This window comes from Phyllobates terribilis, unplaced genomic scaffold (genome assembly GCF_046119375.1).
Source record: "Phyllobates terribilis strain yellow unplaced genomic scaffold, ASM4611937v1 Scaffold_1__5_contigs__length_1240528914, whole genome shotgun sequence".
Taxonomy (NCBI): Eukaryota; Metazoa; Chordata; class Amphibia; order Anura; family Dendrobatidae; genus Phyllobates; species Phyllobates terribilis.
The window spans coordinates 743,952,797-743,973,659 of record NW_027362761.1 but is presented as its reverse complement, the minus strand read 5'-3'; the positions used below and the strand labels follow the sequence as shown (position 1 = coordinate 743,973,659).

At 42.7% G+C, this 20,863-nt stretch overlaps 1 protein-coding gene across 3 annotated transcripts in view; it reads left to right on the top strand.

Annotated features, from left to right (window-relative positions):
- Window positions 1-12,332: 12,332 nt before the first annotated feature.
- The window catches only part of LOC141149036 (disintegrin and metalloproteinase domain-containing protein 10-like), a 258,254-nt gene continuing 249,723 nt past the window's right edge, over window positions 12,333-20,863 (top strand). For all 3 annotated transcript variants that reach the window (XR_012245373.1, XM_073636861.1, XM_073636860.1), the window contains exon 1: window positions 12,333-12,467. Coding sequence is in view for 2 of the 3 variants with exons in the window: in XM_073636861.1 (XP_073492962.1) it covers window positions 12,410-12,467 (58 nt within the window). In the remaining variant the exon portion in view is untranslated. The remainder of the gene's footprint in view (window positions 12,468-20,863) is intronic.

The window sequence follows — 20,863 nt, the reverse complement described above, 5'->3', positions numbered from 1 at the left end:
CAGAAATACAAGAAGCTGCAGAACAAAAAGCGGAAGAACATTAAGCATAAGATTAAAATTCAGAGCAAAAGATAATATCTAAATTATAAGCAGAATATGACTAAGCAGTGTATGGGGGTGAGTCCGTTCCTCCTCGTGGTGCCCCTGGAAAAGACCTGCTGCTGCAGGCCAAACTGAACGCGGACAAATCCTGTTGTTAATCTTTTGTGACGGGCAGAACAAAAGGTGTAATGTCCAACCTTTTATAGATAACAACTACAGGAATGCCTGTCACAAATAAGAATATGATGAAGAAGAAGAATATGAAGAAGATGAAGAAGTAGAATATGAAGAATGTAAAAAAAAGAATAATACGAAGAAGGTGAAGAAGAAGAAGGTGAAGAAGAAGTGGATGAAAAAGATGCTGAGGATGATGAAGGAGAAAGTGTGGGAGAAGTAAAAAAGAAGGTGAAGAGCATGGAAGTAGTGAAACATAAATATCTGACAAAATATAAAAATACTTAACATAGTTAATATTTCCGTAACTCAGAACATCTTAAAAAAATAGTAATTCCTGCTATTCCATTTGATTGGGCTAAACCTCTATGCCTTTATTGTCTCCCCCACCTCCCCCAATACATTCTACATTATTCTTAGTTGTTTTCCTTCATGTAGAATTAGCCTACAAGGAAAGAAAGGGTTTATTTTAATTCCGATATTTATGTCCCATTGACTTGCATTGGTTTCCGGTATCGGAATTGGCGATATCCGATACTTTTTCGGTATCGGTCCGATCCAATCCGATCCGATATTTCCCGATATCGGAAGGTATCGCTCAACACTACTCATCAGATGAGGGAGACCTTGATCACATTTCTGTTGTGCGAGGTTGGGGGGAGAGGGCAGAGGAAGGAAGCATGATTGTTACCTCGCCACCAACACAACAAGGACTTGGTGCTCCTGGATGCGCAAGACACATGAGTGCCTTCTTGCTGCACTACCTGCAACATGACCCTCGAATTGTGAGAATTAGAAATAATCCTTACTACTGGGTTGCCACACTCTTAGATCCCCGGTACAAAAGTAAATTTGCAGAAATTATTCCTGCCATAGATAGAGATGCACGCATGCAGGAGTATCAGCAGAGACTGTTGCAGCATCTTACATGTGCTTTTCCCCAAAACACCAGTGGTGCACATAGTGAATCTCACAGTTCCAACTTGCCAACCGTGGGACCGTCGAATGTTCAGCACTCAAAACGTAACAGAAACACAGTATCTGCTGGTAACATCAATTTTGCGGAATCATTTCATCACTTTTTTAGCCCATCCTTTGCATGGCCACAGGAGACAAGATGTCTGATACATAGTCAACGCCTAGAGACGATGGTACAGGAGTATCTCCAAGTAAACATTGAAGCCATGACTGTGTCACTGGACCCTTGCTCTTTTTGGTCTTCCAATCTGGATAAATGGCTGGAGCTCACCACTTACGCCTTGGAGATCTTGTCATGCCCCACAGCCAGCGTTCTGGCTGAACATGTGTTCAGTGCTGATGGTGGTGTGCTGACAGATAAGCGCACGTGGCTCTCCATTGATAATGTAGACAGACTCACTGTTAGGCATCGGTCTGGGGCTGGATTCGAGATGGGTCCAGGACCTTCTGTGGTCTCCCTTTCCAGGCCAGCCAGGGATGATACTGCTCAGCATTGTTGTCAGCCTCAATGCCTAGCTGCTCCATGAGCCCTGCAGATTGTCTCCCAGGCATTTGTGCCTAGCAGTGTTAAGCATAGGCTGCAGAGGGAGACAGGGCTCGTGGAGTCTAAGTCCAGAATTCTCCGCACTGAGCATGTCCATGACCTGGCGGATCATGATTGGTGGTTTGGCACCCACCTGACTCGGTGACCTGGCACTTCCTGATTGGTCACGGGTGTCGTCACCAATGGTGCGACAGGGGGGCAGGGCTTAATCTTTAAAAGGCCCGCCCACAAACATGGCGGTGCGCTCAATTCATTTGAGCTAGCTGTGTGTGGTGTGCACGCTGACTCCGGGCTCAAAGAGCCATAGTTTCCGCTAGGCAGGTTTAGCTCCATAGAGGCAGGTTAGCTTCATAGAGGCAGGTAGCTTCGCTTCACTGACTGGCTCTAACCAGGGGGTTCGCCCTTACACCCCGAGCCGCCTGTGAATTAAATAGAGCGGGTTTGCTCAGTCCGGTGGCACGCCGGCTGAGTGCTCGAATACCCGGCGGGAATCACCCGCAAGCTAGCGCCGTCTCCTATAGCGTAGCGCCTGTACCGAAGACAGGGCTACTGCTCATAGTCCGGTCACACGTCTCCCTGCGGTTCTTGGAGATTGTGTGAACCGCTTTAGCGCCAATCCCCATAGCGTAGCGCCTGTATCAAAGACAGGGCTACTGCTGTTCCCACGGACGCACGTCTCCCTGCGGTTCTTGGAGATTGTGCGTACCGTCTTACCCTTCCGTGTGCGTTAACATGAAGGGATAAGATTATTCTTAGGTGCGTCACCGGTCGCTCTCTCCTCCGTGCAGTAAACGGAGATAGAGCGTACCGCTATACCCTGTCCGGTGTGAAGTTAACACGGAAGGGTTTATCATTTAGTTGGTTGTCTTCTCTTCTCACCCGGGAAGAGTTCGGCAGCAGTCCACCAGGCTGCATCGCGGACCCCGGGGTCGGTTGCGTTCCTATTTAATAAAGTGTTTGCAACCGTCCCCCTAACACTCACGTTCATAAAGATGAACAAATCATGGATCCAAAACGACTTTTCTACCCCTGTGTCATCCTGGGGAGAGTAAAAGCTTGATGATTTGTTAAAATCACCTCACCAACCGTTTTAAGCTTTCTAATTACTAATCATGTTTATCTGTATCTTGGCTGAAAAATAATTTGGGCCTTGTAGCAGTGTGCAGTACTGATTCTATTAGGCCATCTATACTAAACTCCACCAGATTTAAAATTACTTATCAAGTTTATCTGTATCTTGGCTGGAAAATAATTTGGGCCTTGTAGCAGTTTGCAGTACTGATTCTATTAGGCCATCTGTACTAAGCTCCACCAGCTTTCAAATTAATAATAATTTTTAGCTGCATCTAGCCCGGAAAATAATTTTTGGGCTCCTAGATGCGCAAGACACATGAGTGCCTTCTTGCTGCACTACCTGCAACATGACCCTCAGATTGTCAGAATTCGAAATAATCCGGACTACTGTGTTGCCACACTCTTAGATCCCCCACACTCTTCGATCAACCTTTTCATTTTAATAAAGAACAAAAAAAATGGTCATTTTTGAAATTATAAGCATTAGCAAGTTATTAGAAACTGAAATCAAACAGTTTTCAACTCAAAACTTTATTCTAGGTGATGTTACATTTGCACATAGGACCCCTTGTTCGAAAGGAGCTTCTGAACTCTCTTGTCCATTGAATTTGTCAGGTTTTGGATGGTTTCTGCTTCAATTGTTTTGCATGAGGACAGAATGCCCTCCCAGAGCTGTTGCTTAGATGTGAACTGCCTCCCGCCATCATAGACACTCCATTTGATGATGCTCCAGAGGTTCTCAATGGCGTTGAGGTCAGGGGAGCATGGGGGTCACACCATAAGTTTGTCCCCTTTTATGCCCATATCAGCCAGAGATGCAGATGTGTTATGTGCCGCATGAGACGGTGCATTATCATGCATGAAAATGATCTTGCTGCGGAATACACGGTTCTTCTACTTGAACCATGGCAGGAAGTGCTGTTTGAGAATCTCCACATACATTATGGAGTTCATCTTTACCCCTTCAGGGATCCTAAAGGGGCTGATCAGGATGAAGTGTCTTGGCAATGTTGATTGTAGTCATGCCTTGACCTAAACATTCCACAATTTGTTGCTTCTCAGCAGCCGACACATCCTTTTTCTTTCCCATTTTGGCAGAAAATGTAGGCTGCTTTATAATATGGAACAGCCATCTTAAGTAGTCTTGCCTTTCATTGGACACACCTACCAAACTAATTAGCACAGGTGTCTGCAATTGCTTACAGTGATATAAAGAGCCCTGACACACATCAACATCAATGAGTTTAACTGACAAACAAAAAAATTCTTACCTTATCACTCCTAAACACTTTTTGCATAATAATTTGGAACACAGTGTACATGTGCTTTTCCACAAAACACCAGTGGTTCACGTAGTGAATCTTACAGTTCTAACTTGCCAACCGTGGTCTGTATGGAGTTGTTCAATAAAGGGCCCAAAATTAAGATAACATAGACGGGAGAGGTCTCTATGAATAGGAATTCCTAAGTATTTGATACCCTGTGAGGGCCAGGCAAAGGGAAAGTTGGACTGGATGGAATCCTGAATGGATTTGGGGAGGAAGACATTGAGGACCTCAGACTTCGCTGCATTGATTTTAAAATTTGACCATGTAACAAAGTGATCTATTTCAGCCATAACAGCAGGGATGGATATATGTGATTGAGTGATATATACTAGGACATCATCAGCAAATGCAGAGCACTTGTACTCGGTGCCTCCCACCTCAATCCACCTAATATTGGGGTTATGGAGAATTGATGACAGCAGGTGCTCCGTCACTAGGATGTATAAGAGAGGGGACAGAGGACATCCCTGCCTTGTACCATTGGTGATTATGAAAGGTGATGAAAATAGAATCATAGAATGGTAGAGTTGGAAGGGACCTCCTGGGTCATCTGGTCCAACCCCCTGCTCAAAGCAGGATTCACTAGATCATCTCAGACAGATGTCTGTCCAGCCTCTGTTTGAAGACGTCCATTGAAGGGGAACTCACCACCTCTCGTGGCAGCCTGTTCCACTCATTAATCACCCTAACTGTCAAAAAGTTTTTTCTAATATCTAATCTGTGTCTCCTCCCATTTAGTTTCATCCCATTGCTTCTAGTCTTTCCTTGTGCAAATGAGAATAAAGATGATCCTTCTACAATGTGACAGCCCTTGACATATTTGTAGACAGCTATTAAGTCTCCTCTCAGTCTTCTTTTTTGCAAGCTAAACATTCCCAAATCCTGCAACCGTTCCTCATTGGACATGGTTTACAGACCAGTCACCATTCTGGTCGCTCTTCTCTGAACTTGCTCCAGTTTGTCTATGTCTTTTTTAAAATGTGGTGCCCAAAACTGTACACAGTATTCCAGATGAGGTCTGACCAAAGAGGAGTAAAGACCGATAATGACTTCGCGTGATCTAGACTGTATGCTTCTGTTAATACATCCCAGAATTGTACTTGCCTTTTTTGCTGCTGCATCACACTGTTGACTCATGTTCAGTCTATGATCTATTAGTATACCTAAGTCTTTTTCACATGTACTGTTGCTTAGCTCTATTCCTCCCATTCTGTATATGCTTTTTTCATTTTTATTGCCCAGATGTAGTACTTTGCATTTTTCCCTGTTAAAAACCATTCTGTTGGTTGCTGCCCACTGCTCCAGTTTATTTAGGTCTTTTTGAATCCTCTCTCTCTCTTCTCTAGTATTAGCTATCGCTCCTAGCTTTGTGTCATCAGCAAATTTAATCAGTTTACCCTCAATTCCTTCATCTAAATCATTGATAAAGATGTTGAACAATACAGGTCCCAGGACGGAGCCCTGTGGTACCCCACTTGAGACATTCATCCAGCTGGATGTGAAGCTATTTACAACCACCCTTTGAGTCCGATCACTAAGCCAGTTATGAATCCACCTAACAGTTGCCTGGTCCATTGCATACTTGGTCATTTTTTCAATAAGGATGGTGTGAGATACTTTGTCAAATGCTTTGCTGAAGTCAAGATATACTATATCTACAGCATTTCCCTGATCCACCCAGTCAGTGATTCTGTCATAGAAGGAAATTAAGTTAGTCTGACATGACTTGTTAGTTACAAACCCATGCTGACTCTGGTTAATCACTTCATTCTTATCCATCTACTTACATACATGTTGTTTAATAATTTTTTCAAAGATCTTTCCTGGTATAGAAGTCAGACTCACCGGCCTATAGTTCCCTGGGTCCACCTTCTTCCCCTTTTTGAAGATAGGAACAACATTTGCTCTTCTCCAGTCTTCTGGGACTTCTCCTGTTCTCCAAGAATTTTCAAAGATTATGGAGAGTGGTTCTAAAATTTCTTCTACGATCTCCTTCAGTACTCTGGGGTGTAATTCATCTGGACCTGGAGACTTGAACTCATTTATGTTAGCTAAATATTCCCTCACAATCTTTCTGTTTACAGATAACTTGGATTCCTCTATTCCTTTAAAAGGACAGTGAAGATCAGTTGATGTTACATTTTCTTTCTGAGAGAAAACAGATGCAAAATAGGAATTAAAAAGTTCGGCCTTCTCAACATCCTCTCTTACCATTTCTCCATTTTCATCCTGTAAAAATCCTATAGCATCTTTGACTTTTCTTTTACTTTTGACATACCCCCAAAATCCTTTTTTATTGCTTTTGACATCTCTTGCAAGCCTTAATTCATTGTCAGCTTTAGCTAACCTGATACGTGCCCTACAGGATCTGCAGACTGCATTATAATCTTCTTTAGATATGCCTCCCTCTTTCCATTTAATAAACATTTCTTTCTTTCTTTTTAGCATGTGTTTAAGTTCTGTGTTCATCCATCCTGGTTTCCTTAAATGCTTCCCATTCTTCCTACTTTTCGGGATTGTTAACGATTGTGCTTTGAGAATCTCATTTTTAAAAATTTCCCATCCTTCCTGGACATTTTTGTCCTTAAGGACATCCAGCCATTGGATCCCTCCTATTCTCTTTCTGAGTCTCTTAAAATCTGCCTTTCTAAAATCTAACCTTGAAGTTTGAGTCTTCACATGTCTTCCTCCTCTAGTTATCCAAAATTCTAGAATAGCATGATCGCTGCCTCCTAGGGTCCCAGCCACCTTTACCTCCTCAACCATTTCCTCCCTGTTTATAAGGATTAGATCCAAAGTAGCAGGTCCCCTTGTTTTCTCCCCTTCCTTTTGGAAGATAAAGTTGTCAGCAAGAGAGGATAAGAATTTGCTTGACCTGTTAGTTTTACTTGAGAGAGATTCCCAACAAATGTCTGGATAGTTGAAATCTCCCATGACCACTACGTCATATTTTTTGGAGAACTTGGTCATTTGATACATAAAGAGTTCATCCATATCTTCAGCTTGCCCAGGTGGCCTGTAGTAAATGCCTACAATGGTGTCCTTTCCGTTGTTCTCTCCTTGTATTCTTACCCAAACAGTTTCCACAGAACTCCCAGTCTCTGAAGCTTCAATCTCTGTGCAGATATACGCTTTTCTAACATACAATGCAACACCTCCTCCTCGTTTATCAAGTCTGTTTCTTGCAAATAAGTTGTATCCTTTTAGCCTTTTATTCCAATCATGTGTATCGTCCCACCAAGTTTCAGTGATTCCAATGACATCATATTCCTTTTCCTGCATTAGTAGTTCCAATTCTCCTTGTTTGTTGCCCATGCTTTGTGCATTTGTATAAAAACATTTTAGTTTGTGATTGGTTTCTCTTCCTCCCATATTTTTATTATTTAAATTGTTTTGTCTTTGTTCTTCTTTTCCACTTCCAGTAGCAGAGATCTCAATAGTATTTGTCAGCTGTATGGCTTTTTCTGGCCTTTTGCTTCCCTTCCCACATTGTTCTAGTATAAAGCTCTTCTGATGAGTGTAGCAAGGCGACTTCCAAATACATGTTTTCCAGTCTTCGCAAGGTGCACCCCATCTCTAGCAAGTAGTCCATCGTCTAGGTAATTCATTCCGTGATCCAGAAATCCAAATCCTTGTTGACGGCACCATCGACGTAGCCAGTTGTTCACCTGTAGAATCTTATTCCACCTCATTGTTCCATGGCCATCCACTGGGAGGATGGATGAGAAGACCACCTGCGCTCCCAATTCTTTCACTTTCTTGCCTAAGTCTTCAAAGTCACTGCAGATGGTTTCCAGGTCCTTTCTTGCGGTGTCATTTGTCCCCACATGTATTAGCAGGAATGGGTAGTGATCTGTAGGTCTGAAGAGTCTTGATATCCTGTCAGACACATCTTTAATTTTTGCTCCTGGAAGACAGCACATTTCTCTTGAGGTTATGTCTGGTCTGCAGATAGCGGCCTCTGTTCCTCTTAACAGGGAATCCCCCATGACCACCATGTTCCATTTATCTTCAGCCTAGGTGACGTATTGTGATACAGGGCCGTGATTTTGCCTATAAAAGGGTCCCCTAGACCCCTTCCCTAAGCTTTTTAAGAGAATAATATATGGCGTGCCAGGAGACTCTATGGAATGCTTTCTCAGCATCCAACGAGAGTATCTAATTAAAATTTTTTAACTGCATCTAGCCCAGGAAATGCTTTGTGCCTAGTAGCAGTGTCTGCTAGTCAGCGGATTATCCCAGCTGTTAAGCAAGCTACACCACCTGTTGTTTGGACACTTAATTTTTTCAAAGGAAATGGTTCGGGCCCCCGGAACACTCAGTGAAGAGCATCGGGGAGGCACCCCAAGGCACAGGGGCTGGGATTGGCAGTAGGACGCCTTGCGGTGGACCGCCAAGCTCGATCCTTATAAAAGCTTTTTAAGTGCAGCAGCTTTAGTGGACGCTACTGGAGCTGGAATTACGCGGCTGCTGGCATCAGACTTGCCCTCCAATAGATCCTTGTAAAAGGATTTAAAGTATACTCATTCAAATTAGAGAGACAATTTAAATTAAAAAGATTAGACCTGCCTCCACCGCAGGGGGGCTCGCTCGACCCACCAGCGGACAGGCACCAGTATTGGGAGAGGGGGGCTGGCCGTCAGGGTCCACCGCGGCTCTGGCACAAACCTGGCGACACGGAGGTCGCACGGGCAGGAACGGACTGGCCGTGTCGCCTTCGCACTTTTTTGGTTTTAGAAGGGCATGACATGTCTATATCTGTGTCTCCCCCTCCTTTTACTCCTCCACCTCTTTTCTTTTCGCATGACTATATGTAGTTGCGTCTTCTGAGCAGTTTGTCAGCTTTTGGGCACCTTTGAAGGTGTTTTCTATGTGTTTCTATGTGTTTTTGTTTGCCTGCCATTGGTTTTAACGGTGTTCGAAGGTGTTCGACGAACAGTTCGACGAACAGTTCGGCGAACATACGGGTGTTCGATGAACCGAACTCGAACACTACGGGGGTGGCTCAACACTACAGCTGACACTCTGATTAATGGCATCAACTATTCGCCACTAGATCCCATAGGGAGGGTGGGCAACTGTTGCCCGATGGGTGGGCAACTGTTGCCCGATGGGTGGGCGTTGGGGAGGAGCTCTGTGAAAATCTGCCAATTGGATTGTGATAAAGCGTTAGCAGCAGCTTTAGACCCCTCAGCATCGTGGCTAGCGCGGACCCATGCATTGTGTTTTAGGCACAGGAATGCTAGCCGGTGTAGATGGGAGAGACGATGATGCCATCTTATTAATGCAGTGCGATAGGCTGGTGTTTTTTGTCATGAAGCGTATATTTTTGTTAGCCAGGTGCGCACCCCATATTTCTATTGCTACCACTATTGGGAAGAGAAAAATTTTTCCGGGCTAGATGCAGCTAAAATTATTATTAATTTCAAAGCAGGTGGAGCTTGGTATAGATGGCCTAATGCAATGAGTACCACACACTGCTACTATGCCCAAAATTATTTTGCAGGCAAGATGCAGCTAAAAATTATTAGTAATTTGAAAGCTGGTGGAGCTTAATATAGATGGCCTAATAGAATGAGTACCACATACTGCTAATATGCCAAAAATTAGTTTACAGGCAAGATGCAGCAGAAAATTATTATTAATTTGCAACCTGGTGGAGGTTAGTATAGATAGACTAATAGAACAAGTCCCACATACTGCTACAAGCCGAAGCCCAAATATTTTTTCAGAGCTAGATGCAGATAAAAATTAATTTGAATTTGCAACCTGGTGGAGGTTAGTATAGATGGACTAATAGAACAAGTCCCACACACTGCTACAAGCCGAAGCCAAAATATTTTTTCAGAGCTAGATGCAGATAAAAATTATTTTGAATTTGCAACCTGGTGAAGGTTAGTATAGATGGACTAATAGAACAAGTCCCACACACTGCTACAAGCCGAAGCCCAAATATTTTTTCAGAGCTAGATGCAGATAAAAATTATTTTGAATTTGCAACCTGGTGGAGGTTAGTATAGATGGACTAATAGAACAAGTCCCACACACTGCTACAAGCCCAAGCCCAAATATTTTTTCAGAGCTAGATGCAGATAAAAATTATTTTGAATTTTCAACCTGGTGGAGGTTAGTATAGATGGACTAATAGAACAAGTCCCACACACTGCTACAAGCCCAAGCCCAAATATTTTTTCAGAGCTAGATGCAGATAAAAATTATTTTGAATTTGCAACCGGGTGGAGGTTAGTATAGATAGACTAATAGAACAAGTCCCACACACTTTTACAAGCCGAAGCCCAAATATTTTTTCAGAGCTAGATGCAGATAAAATTTATTTTGAATTTGCAACCTGGTGGAGGTTAGTATAGATGAACTAATAGAACAAGTCCCACACACTGCTACAAGCCGAAGCCAAAATATTTTTTCAGAGCTAGATGCAGATAAAAATTATTTTGAATTTGCAAACTGGTGGAGGTTAGTATAGATGGACTAATAGAATGATGCTATGCCCAAAAGATTTTACTTCACTAGGTGCAGTAAAAAAATTTGTATTCTATACACAGGTGGTGTAGCTTGCAACCCAGATAGGCTACTCCACTGACTAACACACACTGCAAGAGGCCAAAAAGGATTTGCTTTGCTAGATTTAGCCAAATGCTGTGAAAAAAACTTGCACAGACCTGCCTGGCAAAAAGTGATAGGAACTGATGTAACCTAGCCCTCAAAAGGACTGCAATTACAATTAGTCTTTACTCCCAACCTATCTATTTAAGAGCACAGACCTGCCTGATAAAAGTGATAGGAACTGATGTAACCTAGCTCTCAAAAGGACTGCAATTACAATTAGTCTTTACTCCCAACCTATCTATTTAAAAGCACAGACCTGCCTGATAAAAGTCATAGGAAATGATGTAACCTAGTCCTCAAAAGGACTGCGATCACAACTATTCCCTACTCCCAAGCTATCTGTAGATTTGTGTGAAAATTGGCTTGAAATTAACACTGAAAGTATAGCACACACAGCAACAGCGGTGCCGTCTAACACGCAGCTGCAGCAGTGAGAAAATGGTGGCGACGGGGAAAATGGCTGGGTCTTATAGGGCAAGGACATGTGACATACACTGCCAATGACACATGCCCTTGCTTGTGTGAAAAAAGCTCTTTGCTCCGTGTGTGCGCTGCTGATAGGCTGACAGATTGCACCTCCCCACTGTAAATGTTAAAACTGCGTATTAACATTAATTTTCAGCATTACTGAGAAAAAATCCAGTTATGATTTTGGTGCACGAACAGTTATCGAACATAACCTCGAACAGCCGAATTTTTTTCAAATTTTTCGTGTTCGCCGAACGGCTTGAACACCGCCCAAAACAGCTCGAATTGGAGATTGGCGAACAGTTCGAGTCGAACACCGCTCATCTCTAGTCATGATGTGAATCCTGCAATAGTGAAATAAATAGAGTATATAAAATCTGTACTCCCTACTTTTGTGGGAAGATAAAAAATGGTTACCAACAATTAATTAAGGGGCATTCTTTGAACACTGTAAAATTAGCATTTATTACATATGTGACATCTATTATCAGATCAATTTACATCTACACCATGAGTTTTATTCCAAGTTTTGTCTCTGCTTTTTGTGACATTTATTAATTATGTGCTTATGAAATATCTCCCTAGAACATTGTATAATATTTATTATCTCTATTAATTATTATGTAATTGTTTTTCAAATTATGCTAATATATAACCTTGTTGGGTTCCAGCTCTTCTACTTATCAGCATCTATTACTGTTTTTTAATTATTTTTTTTAATATTTGATTATGCAATAAAAATGTATGCTTTTTAAAATTAATTTGTGTCACTTCTAGTTGTTGCCAGGGGGAAATGGAACAACTGGTGAGTTTTTTGATTATATGCCTATCTTTTAAGACTGATTTGCAAAACTCTAGTCTTAATTGATCTGGCCCAAATAATCCAGCTACCGGGAAATATCAGAATCCAATTTTATTTTCAGGAAAATAAGGAATAAAAAATATAAACCTACATGTGTTTTCCTATCCATAATTTTGTATCAAAAACATAAATTCATTCACTTCTACTAACCAACTATATTACCAGTAGCGAAATAACTTGTATTAGATTTTTGAGTTTCTTAAGAAATCATGCTTGTCCATGCATGTGCAGCTATGGGCTTGGCAATGTACTTCCTTCTGACTTGGAGTAAAATACTCCGGAGCTGAGCACACGACACTGCAAGCTAACACAATGCTATCTATACACTCCGCTGTCCAATTTCTTATACCCATGAGCTTTTTTCTGCTAGGTAAGAATCTTTTACTACTTGTCTTATGTTCTCTAAACCCGCTTTTCACTGTTAGTAAAGACTGGGAAGTCATTAAGTAGGATGTGTATTATTCCTCCATTACAACAAATGCCTTCTGCCTGCATTCAGGAGTAGCTTGCTTAGCGCTGGAAACAACAATGCTGTAGGCTGGATACATTTCTAGAATTCCAAGAAAACCCATAATTATAGTACTAGTATGTTTAGAGATGTTTAGGGATAGTTTGTAGCAGTACTTATTTGTATTAGTTTTACTGTATATCTTGAATACTATCATTTATGTTAGTACCAGGAGGAAGCTGTATGGGGTATGCAGCAATGAGTATTTTCTTTTTTTAAATACATTGAAATACATACATATTTAGATATAATTATGCTTACAAATTGCATTTCAGAAAAGCAGGGAACTATACAAAATTGCCTTGATGTGCTGAAAGATGACCTGTCACCAGGTGAAAAGTGACACATTTTTGTTCTTATTTTATTACTGTTGCTCCCCATGTATGCCACTTTCTTATTTTTAATCCACCATACGAGTCCAGATATACTTGCCTTTTTATTTGCTAACAAAACAAATCCGAAATACTCTGAAACAGGGGGAATAAAATAAGAGCAAAAACTGGCCACTTTTGACCTGGGGAAAGATCCTCTTTAAAAGTTTTTTTTTCCATGAGTTTTATATTAAGAGTATAGGTCATAAATATCATATTGATGGAGGTCCAGCTTCTGGCACCCACAACCATGGACATAATTATGGTAATTATATTAGGTGCAGGATTTGCATTTTCTACTGGGTCCTGGAGCCTAAGAGGCCCCAAAAGGGACCTTTTGGCTCATATTGAAAGACATATTTATTAAAGGCTAGTAATAATGGGGGGCCCTGATGGAGATTTTGCTTTGCGACCCATAAGCTTCAAGTTATGCCACTGCCCAAAACAATAAAAAAAGTCTGCACAACCCCATACACATCAGATGACCAGCCTGTCCTACCCAAATAACAACAATCATTAAAAGGGAAATGGAAAAAACACAGGGCACTCCATAATGCAGAACTGTAAAGAAAAAAGAAAAAAGTGTGTAACATGTGTGAACAAACAGGGTGCTGGAGGTAATATGCTCAACTATATGAGTCACAGATCTGTTTCAACACCTTAGCATATGGGAGAAACAGCTGCAGCTCTTCCTGTATGACCTATCAGCCAGAGGATGCAGCAATTGAATTCAAAAATAATTAATAAAGAAGAAAAAAAAACTTCAATCAGGTTTGGCATTATTAATATGTATGGCCAACTTAAAGGGGTTGATCATGTTGTAATTATTGTTACAAGCAGCCATTCCATCTAATTGCTGATATAATATAGCAACCATTTCAGCGCCAAAGTCCTTATTCCAAAAGTGCCACCCCCCCTCATAGGACAGAGCTCTAGTCCAGTACGTGGCTGAATGGATGCACATTTTTAAAAATTAATTAGAAAGTGGACAACCCCTTTAAGTCTTAATGAATTTGAACAAAACACTTGCCATGCACAGATTGCTGAATAAGTGCATGTTCATAGGCAAGAGATTTTGGTAAAGAAATTCATGCGACTGTTCTATTTATGTGAATGAAGCTTGCAGAAATCCATGTGCTTGTTACCAAACACCCCCATTCAGATAAGTACAACTGATTTTAAACAGTCAACATAATTTTAATTGTTATTTCATAAATCAATAGCATGCATGAAAATAAACAACTTTGTAATATGTCTTATCAGAGATATATGCTTCCTTCCATGCCAAAACTGAACTGTCATTACCAAAATTCTCAAGTAAAATCTGTATTCAGTGAAGACAGAACATTGCATTACTGAGATAGGAGATGGCGGCTGTTAGTGATGAGACTATGTAGATAAAAGGGGGAAGAGGAGAAGGGAGGAGCTCTACCTTTAACTCCTCCCTCCTCTGAACTACATAGAATCTAATTAGTAGCAGCTGCCATCTCCTATCTCAGTAATGGGAAAGTTTGTGTTCACTGAGTACAGATTTTACCTAAGAAAAACTCCCCTCTCCCCCTCTCTGACTACAACCTTCTTTCTTTGTTAATCAAAATTTGTTTGTCCACTAATATATCCATACATACCACACATATAGAAATCTATGTGCCATCAAGCCTAGCAACTTATGAAGAATTTGTATTCATCGTTGACCCCAACCTCCTCCCTCTCCTGTCCTGACTTAGCTTTGATACATTATAATAAGACATTGGAAAGTACCCTCAATGAAGCCTCACCCAGCACACGCAGCATGACCAGGCACAGACAATGGCAGCCCTAGCACACGCTGCAGACATATTTTCTTCATCAGTGATCTAGGTATGCCAAACATCTGTGGAGAAAATCTTGTAAGCTAGAACAATTCATCCATTATGAGTTTATGCTCAAAACATATAACTCTGCCTTTCATCTTGCCAAATAAACCTACTTCACCACCCTCATCACCTCACTATCCAACAAACCTAAATGACTATTTGATACTTTCCACTCCCTACTCAGTCCTCAGTCCTAAAGTGCAGGCCACAATAATCAACCTCAGCACATGGATCCTATATCCTTCCACACTTCAATAAGTTCACTTTCATCTTTGCACAGGTAATGGAATAAGAAGTTACCAAGCTCTTAATTTCTTCTCACTGTACTACCTGAACCAGTAACCCAAACTAAATTTCCATTTCTGAGGGTGGATTACCAAAACTCCCAAGCTACATGCCTGCTGTCTTGGGGTTATATTTGACTCAGATCTTTCCTTCACTCCCTACATCCGATCACTCGTTTGCTAATGTCATTTGCACCTCTAAAACATCTCCAAAATTTGTCCTTTTCTTACCTTTGACACTGAAAAAAACTCCTATTGTTGCTCTGATTCATTCCTGGCTGGACCACTACAACTCTCTATTGATTAGTCTACTTCTTAATAAACAATCCCCTCTCCAATGTATTTTGAATTTGGCAGCCAAGGTCATATTTCTGTACAGTCTCCACACTGATGCCTACACCCTCCGCCAGTCATTGCACTGGGTACCCATCCAATACAGAGTACAATAAAAACTTATCTCTCTCATCAAGTTCTCCACAATTCTGAACGACCCTACATCTCCTCCCTCATCTCTATCATCCTACATGTGTTCCCTGTTCTGCTAATGATGTAAGACTTACATCTTCTATACTCTGAACCTCCGATGGAATGCACTACCCCAGACAATCTGATTAATTCCCTGTATCCACAGTTCAACGCATGCCCTAAAAATGCATTTCTTTATACTGGCCTATCACCTCACCTCACTAATCTAACTATTCCTTTTTCTCTATAACTGTTCCTTAGAATCTAGTCCCTTCTATCGCCTGTTCCCATATCTTCCATGCTCTCAATAGTACTTTTAATCTGTACTTTTACACATATTGGCTTGTGACTGGATCATGCAGCGTTATTTGAGTACCCCTATTTATTTATTTTAATGATGACTGGACCATACAGTACAAGACCTTGTTACCTTTTGTGTCCCAAAATGTGTAAACATATAAATCCTCTAAAAACTAACAATTTTTATTAAGATTATTTTTAAAAATACCAAAACCCATGTGATAGGAAAGTTTAAAAGTCCGTAGCTAAATTAGGTCATACAAAAAGAGAAATATCCCTAAGGGACTATTTTAGATCAAAAAGTAATAGTAAAATAAATAACCAGATATGGGCAAGAGAGATCTTGTATAGTGATGGGTTAGCACTAAAATACTCGGGTGCTCGTTGCTCGAGTCGAGCACATTGGAATACTCGGGTGATCGACCCGAGCAACGAGCCCAATGTAAGTCTATGGGAAACTTGAACATTTTTCAGGAGGCTCCCCCCTGGCGGTCTGCAGAGGGCCTAAAAATTGGCCAAATCGATGGGAACAGTGCTCAAATGGCATGGGAACAGCATGGGGAAGACCCCTGAAAGCATTTATGACTCCCAGGTCACTGCTGTCAACAATGTTGTCAGAGGTGTTACGCCACTTTTACGGACTCACAATAAAACATACTAAAACGAAACCAAAATGGATTTTCCTGGGAAATATGTTAAGGAACATCCTTTCCAGGGTAATGACTTGTTTTTGTTTATAAGGCAAAATAAGTAACCAAAAACAAAAATACTCTTCCACACCTTGGGCTATGATCACACGTAGCATTTTTGACGCGGTTTTGCACCTTTGCATTGCTTTCAAACGTGACAAATGCATTCACCGGGAAATGTCATTTTAGCATTTTACAACCTTATCTGGCCATGTTGTGTGTGAGACATGATCAGACACATCCTGTATCATTTATGAAGGAGGGACTCTGATAGCCACAAAGCCTAAGTTTATAGAGCTATCAGGCGGCCTTTACTAATCTTAAAGGGCCAGCAGTCGGCCCTCGCTATTCTTAGAGAGCCATCAGCCGGCTATGCTTTGTTGTTCCCATTACTAAAGATTGGGTCTCCTATACTGTTATTGCGTATGCAGTGAGTGGCAGGTCTGCCCAAAATTTGGACGCACCCCAATACCCCTTTGAAAATTTGGACGCACCCCAATACCCCTTGGAACAGACTTAGAGGGCCTCCTGAAAACAATGTTCCCATTATTAGGAAGTGGGTCTCCCATACTGTTTGCCTATGCAGTGAATTCAAGGGCTGCCAAATGTTTGGACCTACTCCAATGCCCCTTGGAAGAAACGTAGAAGAGGGCCTCCTGAAAAAAAATGTTCCCATTATTAGGAAGTGGGTCTCCCATTGTGTTTGCCTATGCAGTGAATGCAAGGGTTGCCAAAAATTGTGAGGCACTCCAATGCCCCTTGGAAGAGACATAGAGGGCCTCATGAAAAAATGTTCCCATTATTAGGAAGTGGGTCTCCCATACTGTTTGCCTATGCAGTGAATGCAAGGGTTGCCAAAAATTGGGAGGCACTCCAATGCCCCTTGGAAGAGACGTAGAGGGCCTTATGAAAAAATGTTCCCATTATTAGGAAGTGGGTCTCCCATAGTGTTGGCCTATGCAGTGAATGCAAGGGCTGCCAAAAATTGGGAGGCACTCGAATACCCCTTGGAAGAGACGTAGAGGGCCTTATGAAAAAATGTTCCCATTATTAGGAAGTGGGTCTCCCATAGTGTTGGCCAATGCAGTGAATGCAAGGGTTGCCAAAAATTTGGAGGCACTCCATTGCCTCTTGGAAGAGACGTGGAGGTCAGAGGGCCTCCTGAAAACAATGTTCCTATTATTAGGAAGTCGGTTTCCCATTGTGTTTGCCTATGCTGTGAATGCAAGGGTTGCCAAAAATTGGGAGGCACATCAATGCCCCTTGGAAAAGACGTAGAGGGCCTCATGAAAAAATGTTCCCATTATTAGGAAGTGGGTCTCCCATACTGTTTGCCTATGCAGTAAATGCAAGGGTTGCCAAAAATTGGGAGGCACTCCAATGCCCCTTGGAAGAGACGTAGAGGGCCTTATGAAAAAATGTTCACATTATTAGGAAGTGGGTCTCCCATAGTGTTGGCCTATGCAGTGAATGCAAGGGCTGCCAAAAATTGGGAGGCACTCGAATACCCCTTGGAAGAGACGTAGAGGGCCTTATGGAAAAATGTTCCCATTATTAGGAAGTGGGTCTCCCATAGTGTTGGCCAATGCAGTGAATGCAAGGGTTGCCAAAAATTTGGAGGCACTCCATTGCCTCTTGGAAGAGACGTGGTGGTCAGAGGGCCTCCTGAAAACAATGTTCCTATTATTAGGAAGTGGGTTTCCCATTGTGTTTGCCTATGCTGTGAATGCAAGGGTTGCCAAAAATTGGGAGGCACATCAATGCCCCTTGAAAAAGACGTAGAGGGCCTCATGAAAATATGTTCCCATTACTAGGAAGTGGGTCTCCCATAGTGTTTGCCTATGCAGTGAATGCAAGGGTTGCCAAAAATTGGGAGGCACTCCAATGCCCCTTGGAAGAGTCGTAGAGGGCCTCATGAAAAAATGTTCACATTATTAGGAAGTGGGTCTCCCATAGTGGTGGCCCATGCAGTGAATGCAAGGGCTGCCCCCAAATTTTTTTTTTACGGGCATCATAAACACCCTTTAAAAAAATTATGTGGGTGTTGCATCACGGACCACGGTCACCCTGGTGATATGGTGGTGGAGGATGAGGATGAAGAGAAGGAGGAGGACAAGAGCAAAAAGCCAAAATCAGGAAGCGTATACCCATGTGTGGGTGTGAAAAGGTGCATGGGAATATACCTCCCAAAAAAAGACACTGGATTTGAGTTTATGTTACGCTGCTATCATTCGGTGATGGTGCGAAGTCTGGCCCAATCCAGCCCTTGTTCATTTTTATAAGAGTCAGCCTGTCAGCATTTTCAGTTGACAGGCGGATGCGCTTATCAGTTATAATTCCACCAGCGGCACTAAAAAGCCACTCTGATAAAACGCTAGTGGCAGGGCTGGCCAGGACCTCCAAGGCGTAGAGCGCCAGTTCATTCCACGTATCCAACTTGGATACCCAATAATTATAAGGCACAGAGAATCATGGAGGACGTTGGCACAGTCGGCAAGGTACTCCCTCAGCATCTTCCCAAACTTTGCACTCCTTGTCAGAGTACCCCGCGCCTCAGGGCCTGGGCGATGGGAGGGGCTGATAAAATTGTCACAGAACTTTGACAGTGTTCCCCTGCCTCTGCTTGATTGGAGTTGTGTCTCTTTCGCCTGTAGTCCTTTGTTGTCCAACAAACTGTGACCTCTGCTGCCAGTGTTTTCAGATGGGAATTTTTTTAATAGTTCGGCAACAAGGGCCTTCTGGTACTGCCCAATTTTTGTAGACCTGTCCGCCTTAGGAAAAAGAGATATAAAGTTCTCTTTGTATCGTAGGTCTAGAAGTGTCACAAACCAGTAATGACTGTCATGCAAATTTTTGAGAACGCTAGGGTCATGGGAAAGGAAGCGTAACATAAACTCAGCCATGCGTGCCAGACTGCTAACAGGCAAGACTTCCATGTCGTAACCAAGAGGACGAGTGATCATGCTCTCTTATATAGCGCATGAAACTATCTCCTATTCTTCCTCCTACTCCTCCTTCACTTCCTCATTGTCACCCAATCCACGTTGGGATGAGATGAGGCTGGGCTGTGTGTAATCACCCTGTATGGTTCCTTGCTCCATCTCATCGTGCTCTGCCTGCAATGCATCCTCTTTGATTGTGAGCAGAGAGCTTTTCAGAAGACAGAGAAGCGGAATGGTGATGCTAACTATGGCGTCATTGCCGCTCTCCATCTTGGTGGAGTCCTCAAAGTTTCTAGGATGGTACATATGTCTGACATCCATGTCCACTCCTAAGGTCTTATGTGTGAAGTCTGAACTGAATACCGAAGGCCTTGTTGATGCTGGTACTCAACAACTGCCCTCTTCTGCTCACAAATCCTTCCCAACATCTGCAGTGTAGATTTCTAATGCATGGGCACATCACACACCAGTCTGTGAGCCAGAAGCTGCAAATGCTGCTGAAACACGGCAAGGGCGGCGGAAGCTGTAGGTGACTTTCAAAAATGGGCACACAGGCGGATTACTTTAACAAGCAGATCCAACAGCTCCTGGTAGGATTTGAGAAACCGCTGAACCACGAGATTAAGCACATGGGCGAGGCATGGTACGTGTGTGAGCTCGCCTCGCCTCAGAGCCACCACCAGGTTCCGGCCATTGTCACACACAACCATACCTGGCTGTAGCTTCAGCGGTGTGAGCCACAGATCTGCCTGCTCTTTCACAGCTGTCCACAACTCTTCAGCATTGTGCGGTTTGTCATCTAAGCATATTAGCTCAGCACAGCATGTTGTCGCTTGGCCGAGGCAGTGCTTCCAGCTTGTGACTGATGTTGTCATATCGGAGATGGAGGCTGAAGAGGAGGAGGATGAGGAGGATGAGGTGCAGCAGCTGTAGACTGTGGGGGCAACCCTGTTTGACCTAGGGCCCGCAATCCTTGTCGTCAGGACGACGTGTTCCGTCACAAGTTCCGACTGGGTCCCGGCTTCCACTATGTTAACCCAGTGTGCAGTCAGCGAGATGTACCGTCCCTGCCCACAAGCACTTGTCCACGTGTCCGTGGTTAGGTGGACTTTACCGGTAACTGCGTTGTTGAGGGCATGGCTAATGTTTTGGGACACGTGCTTGTGTAATGCGGAGATGGCACACTGGGAGAAATAGTGGCGGCTGGGGACCGAGTACCGAGGGACCGCTGCCGCCATCAGGTTGTGGAATGCTTCTGTCTCCACGAGTCTAAAAGGCAACATTTCGAGCGCAAGCAGTTGTGAAATGTGGGAATTTAGTAGTGTGGCATGTGGGGCGTTGGCTGTGTATT